Source organism: Trachymyrmex cornetzi, unplaced genomic scaffold (assembly GCF_001594075.2).
Source record: "Trachymyrmex cornetzi isolate Tcor2-1 unplaced genomic scaffold, Tcor1.1 scaffold210, whole genome shotgun sequence".
Lineage (NCBI taxonomy): Eukaryota > Metazoa > Arthropoda > Insecta > Hymenoptera > Formicidae > Trachymyrmex > Trachymyrmex cornetzi.
This window is the reverse complement of record NW_017296742.1, coordinates 674,424-680,442: the sequence shown is the minus strand read 5'-3', so window position 1 is coordinate 680,442 and position 6,019 is coordinate 674,424. Positions and strand designations below refer to the sequence as shown.

General features: G+C 28.3%; 1 protein-coding gene across 2 annotated transcripts in view; it reads left to right on the top strand.

Moving 5' to 3' along the window:
- The window catches only part of LOC108759996 (ATP-binding cassette sub-family G member 4-like), a 24,296-nt gene that overhangs the window by 15,238 nt on the left and 3,039 nt on the right, over positions 1 to 6,019 (top strand). For both annotated transcript variants that reach the window (XM_018505754.1, XM_018505755.1), the window contains exons 6-9: positions 2,440 to 2,585; positions 2,666 to 2,834; positions 3,189 to 3,289; positions 3,437 to 3,592. In XM_018505754.1, the coding sequence (XP_018361256.1) occupies positions 2,440 to 2,585; positions 2,666 to 2,834; positions 3,189 to 3,289; positions 3,437 to 3,592 (572 nt within the window). The remainder of the gene's footprint in view (positions 1 to 2,439; positions 2,586 to 2,665; positions 2,835 to 3,188; positions 3,290 to 3,436; positions 3,593 to 6,019) is intronic.

Genomic DNA, 6,019 nt, shown 5'->3' with positions numbered 1-6,019 from the left:
CACACACACACACACACACACACACACACACACACACACACACACACACACACACAGAAAAATAATTTGCTGGCATAGCAGATTTTATACTGTTGCGAAATTTATCAATTATTACATATGTGGACAGCAAAGAGATTTGTTAAAATTACTGATTGCTATTTGCTGAATACAGGGGAAAGTAAGCGAATTAAGTGTGTGCACCTAAGGGATATTTGTTTTCTTGGGATGGTTTTCTAAGATCAAAGTGATATAAATATGGAAATAGAAACTATAAACATTCTTCTACCATTACGTATTCTTATCTTGAACAGATTTTCATTCATAAGGTTGTATTAGGCAAAAAGGAAAAAACGGAAAAGCGAAAAAATTTCTCGCGCGTCGGGTAATTATGCGCAAAACAAAAGTCGTAAGAAATGAATGAATTGTGGAATGTTGACATAGAAATCAGAACATACATTCATTATATTGCAATATAAACATATATTAAACATATTTTAAATGTACATTGTATATATTAAGAAAAAATACAAAACTAATATAATAATAATGCACATAGACTTTGGCAAAATGAAATGGCAAAATAAAATAGTAATACCAAAAAGAAACGAAAAAACTAGTGCTAGTCATACAGTATATGAAAGATGGGTGATTATGCGCATTTTAAAATGCTTGCGCACAGTTGCCCGCCGCGACCTGACTCGGTACGAAATACGATTACTTCAACAATTCCTAATCAAACTTAATAAATAACTCAAAAGATGCACATAATAACATATTACTTTAATAACATATTCAATTTTAAACAAACAAATTAAAAATACGGACTTACCACCTTATTTTCTGAATGCTAAAATAACAAGAAAAGATGTAATTTCACTTTTTTGTATTTCTCTGGCGAGTGATGTATGTACGTCGTATCTTTTGTAGTTATATCTCAAGAAGACGACTTCCTGCGTAAAAATTTCGCCACAGTGATGTCTTCATATATTGGAAAAGTACCAAACCAGGATGCGCACAATTACCCGCTGCGCACAGTTCCCCCAATTTCCCTTAATTAAGTTAAAACTACAAATTATTTTACTGTAGAAATAAATGAATTTTTGTTTAATCAACTAATCTTTTTTGTTGCATTACCAATACAATTTGCTATAAAAGCAAAATACATTTGAAGAACTAGCAAGATGATTTTGTTCTACAAACAATTTATTTAAACTACACGAGCCAATCAAATTTGCTATTGTAACAAGATATGTTTACTAAATTAATGACATATTTTAATTGTATATGAACAAAACAATTTTCCTAAAAGAATATACGAAGTCTGCTGGACAACTTGGGGAATGCCTGTAGAAATTATTTTGAAGTTAATATATCTTTTTAATATATATATATCTCGATCAGGCAATAAACATGATCGAGAGATGTATTAAAAAGATATATTAATTCTTACAATTTATATAATATATTAACCCTTACAGGTACAATTTAGTGCTTCATATATGCGTACAAACTGGATTACTAGAATCCGTGCATTTTTTTCACCTATTTAGAACGGTTCAAAAAATCTTTAAATATTCACCAACATACTTTCAACTTTCTAGAATAAATATTAAAACTTCATTTTGAAAAATAATAAAATATAGTCTAATTTTTTTTTATAATTACCGAAGGACTCAAAGAAACTTGCACGAACAGGAATCGCTCGATCACTAGTGACTCCCGATTTTGTACGATAAGAGTTAATTTTGAAATAATTTCTTCAGGCAATCCCCAACTGTCCAGCAGATTTCGTATCATTATGAATACACGTTGACATTGAATATAGTAACAAAACTATATATAACGTGAACAATAGGAAAAATGAAAATAAATGCGATAAGATATTGAGAGGTCACTCGCGATAACACATTTCATGGACGCAGTAACGTTATAATAACAGAAGACTCCAGAAAGGAGACGACAGTCATTTGAGAATACGCAGGATAGAAGGCGCATCCTAACAAATCAAGTTTTGCTGTAATAACATAAATCGATTAGAATAACAAATTTTGCTGTCATAATGGATTTGAATGAGCAGTAGTAATTTTGCTCCAATAGTAAAAAAATTTGCTAAGAACATATTATTTTGTTTTAACAGCAAATTAACTTTGGTCCTAAAGACAAATATACACAGCAAATTTTTTCTATCTTAGCAACAAAACAGATTCTACTCTAACAACAAATAATTTCTAAAACTGGTTGTATCAACTAAATTTTATCGCTGCCATTACAAATATACAGTAGCAATAACAGGTTTGCGACAACAGCAAAATTATTTTTCTCCGTGCATGTTAAACTGAAATACATAGCATAGCGTTTTAAAATTTATAATACCATTCGATAACTATTATGATTAAATTAAATTAACTAATACTAATTGTTTAATTAATTTTTTTATAGAATTGGATTTATCGATTAATTTTAAACAGAAATGTGGAACAAAAGATACAGATGCATCTACAAAAAGCATAACACAAAAGAAGTCGACATGGCATCAGCAAAAGATTTTATTTTTACGAGCTTTAATTTACATCAAGCGAGATACAGTGAGTAAAAACTTTCGAAAGTAATATTCAAACAATTTGCTTGACAAATTAAAATGTTATCATTTTGATTAATCTTTCAGACCTTAACAAAACTAAGATTTGTGGCACACATCCTGGTCGCACTATTGTTAGGGACAGTTTTTTATAATTTCGGTGATGACGCGGAAAAAGTTAGCAGTAACATCGCTTACTTATTTTTCTGTCTATTATTTTTATTCTTTACAAATTCCATATTGGCAGTGCAAATGTGTAAGTGATGTATGTTCTTCTTTTACATATGAACGTACATATAAACGCTGTATAATTTATGTGATGTAGACTATAGTCTACTTGATGCTACAAATGTTTCGAAACATTCATTAGCTAGTAAAATTTTTTCTGATTGATCAATCAATCGAAGCATTTGTAACGCTAAGTAAACTGCATCTCTTGTTGACAAATAATTAAATTATCGATATAATACTACAATATATCTTTTTGATACTTCTAAAAAGTTAATAAATCTCTTCGATAATGTTTTCACAATTTATTGTGTTTATAATTATTATAAATGCGTTTTATGAATTTTATAAATTGTATTAAGTTAAATGCATCTGATTGTAGTTCCCATTGAAGCGACAGTATTTTTACAAGAACATTTAAACAATTGGTACTCTTTAAGATCCTATTACAGTGTAAAAATAATATCGGATCTCTTAATGCAAGTATGTTTAAATGCAACACTATAACTTTGTTATTAATTTTTTTTTCTTCAGGTATGAAGTTATGACTAAAGATTATAATTAGATTATAATTATATTAATATGTTATCGTGGCTTTTTAAATCAATTAAAGATTCGTTTATTTTTTAGATACTTTGCGCTTCATCTCTCGTGCTTATATCATATTATGTAACAGGACAGCCAATGGAATATGATAGAATTCTACGAATGTGGGGAATTTGCCTGTTAATTACAATTCTTGGACAAACAATTGGAGTACTTGCAGGCATAATATTTGGCACTGAGGTATTTCAACGGTGTATCTTTTACTATTTTAATTAATTTTTACATTACGTAACTTTTATGTTTGAAAAGCAAGATAAAAGTCATAACAATTTAACATTACGTATTATAATACAATATATTACATCGGAAAAGTCTAGATAGCAAACATATGTCACTTTGACGTTAAATTTTGGTTGTTCATTGACGAGTATTGATAATACTAATCGACGTTCCTAAGACTACAAAAATAATGGTTTAATATCACAAATTTTGACGTCTTATTCGCGACAAAATAACAATATAATTATACTCAAAAAGCTTATGTGATCATACAAGACTAATACTTTTATAATGAACACTTAACGTTAATAGAAATATGACAGTTCAATAAATGTTGTCAAAAAGAGAGATAAACATAGTTATTAATAAAATCATAAATACTTTTTTTTCGTAAATGATAAAAATTACAGTTTACTGATTTTTCACGTATGGAATAGCATCTTTTTTGTTACCTGTTTGTGCTACTATTATTTATTTAAAAAGAGCACGACTAGAAAGAACCAGTATATTAAGTACAATAACATTCCAAACAAACAAAAAATTGTTCATGCATGAATATGTATAAATATGTATAAACATACATAAATATTCATAAACATGTATAATCTTCATATATGAAATATGTCCATACTTGTTCATACATCCCTTTGTCTTTTGTAATATTATTTTTTAGTATAACAGAAATAATAATGTAATGTGAAAACATTAAAAATAATTAAAGGGATAATTTTCACATTGTTCGTTTTAGAAACAAACAAGTTTCGAAAGATGTAAAAAAAATTGCTCACATTTATGCATAATCTTATATATTATATAATTACACGTAAGTAATTTTTTACATTTCTTCAAACTTGATTTTTTCTAAAACAAATAGTGTGAAAATTACCCATTTAATTATTTTTAATGTTTTCACATTACTATTATTATTTCTATTATATTAAAAAGTAATTTTACAAAAGAAAGAAGGATGTATGACCATGTATGGACATATTTCACGCATATATGATTATACATATTTATGAATATTTATGTATATTTATACATATTTATAAATATTTATGCATAAAAAATTTTTTACTGGGATGCATATTCAAAATTGGAATATAAATGAGACGTTCTATTTTTCGATTTTGGACGTGATGCCGTCTAGTATATGTTGTATATTTATTTAATTATAATTATTACTTAATTTAAAAAATAATTATTATTAATCTTTATTATAAATATGACTTAAGGGGATGCTGGAATCTTCTTTTTTACCGATAAAGCAAGCGTTTATGTTAAATGCAATATTCTACGAATTAATTGCACAGAATAAAAATTCCTTCTCCACGATTGAAATATCCGTACTAATGTACCTGCTCCTGTGTTTTGTGTCCAAAGCTGAGAAAAATAATAAATTACAGATTTTTGTATCCATGTGCTATCAGCTCACCAAACATTTATTAATTTATTTCGTGAAAAAATTATATGTACGTTATATGCTCGAGATGGCGTTGCAATATGTTAGATAAGGACAGATGAATGCGTTTGAGCGAGACACGACGATATATAATAAGTATAAGAAATGAATGAAAGATGTCACTATTGTCGAATTTGGAATTTAAAAAAGTCTGTACTATCGACCTTGATTAACTTCGACCGTCACTCCAGCATCCCCTTAAAGATAATATTTTTATGTTAATATGTCGTCAGGAATATTACGTTTGTTTGATATTATTATTTAGTTGACTAATATCAAATAATAAAAAATGATCTTAAATTGACATTATAACAACGATACTTAGATTCATAATTGTACACAAAATTCCGTTCGGGAGAACTTGTTTATATTTAAGACAATTATAAATACATATAGGATAACTCCGGTAAATACGCCGCGCTGGGATTTATGTCGCAGAAGTCAGAAAAATAGAAAGAGTAGGGGTAATTTTCCCGCAACTACTCTGTTACATGTCTTTATGCATGTTATGTTAGTATTGTGATTTCAGTTTCTTACTGTTAATATATGAAATTATTGTTTGAATCGATTTGTAGTAAGTAACGCCATCATAAATTATAATCTACATAAAATGATTACTGTAGAGCGTGTAAAAGACTTAGTGATTATTTCGTGATACATACGTGTAGTGGAATAGTAAAGCATGTTGTGTAGCAAAATACAAGTACTTTGCTTTCGTATTCTCTGTTTAGTTTGTTGTCTTGTATATCCCACCTGTTTGGGATATACGGCATTTTTAGCAAGGATTTATGCCCAAAGCATACAAAGTGCACAGATTGAATTCAGTGCACTAAATGCAATAAACATTATATGAAATATGTATCTCATGTCATAACACTTGTAGTATATACAGGGTGGACCATCTGAAGTGGTCCAGTCAAATATCT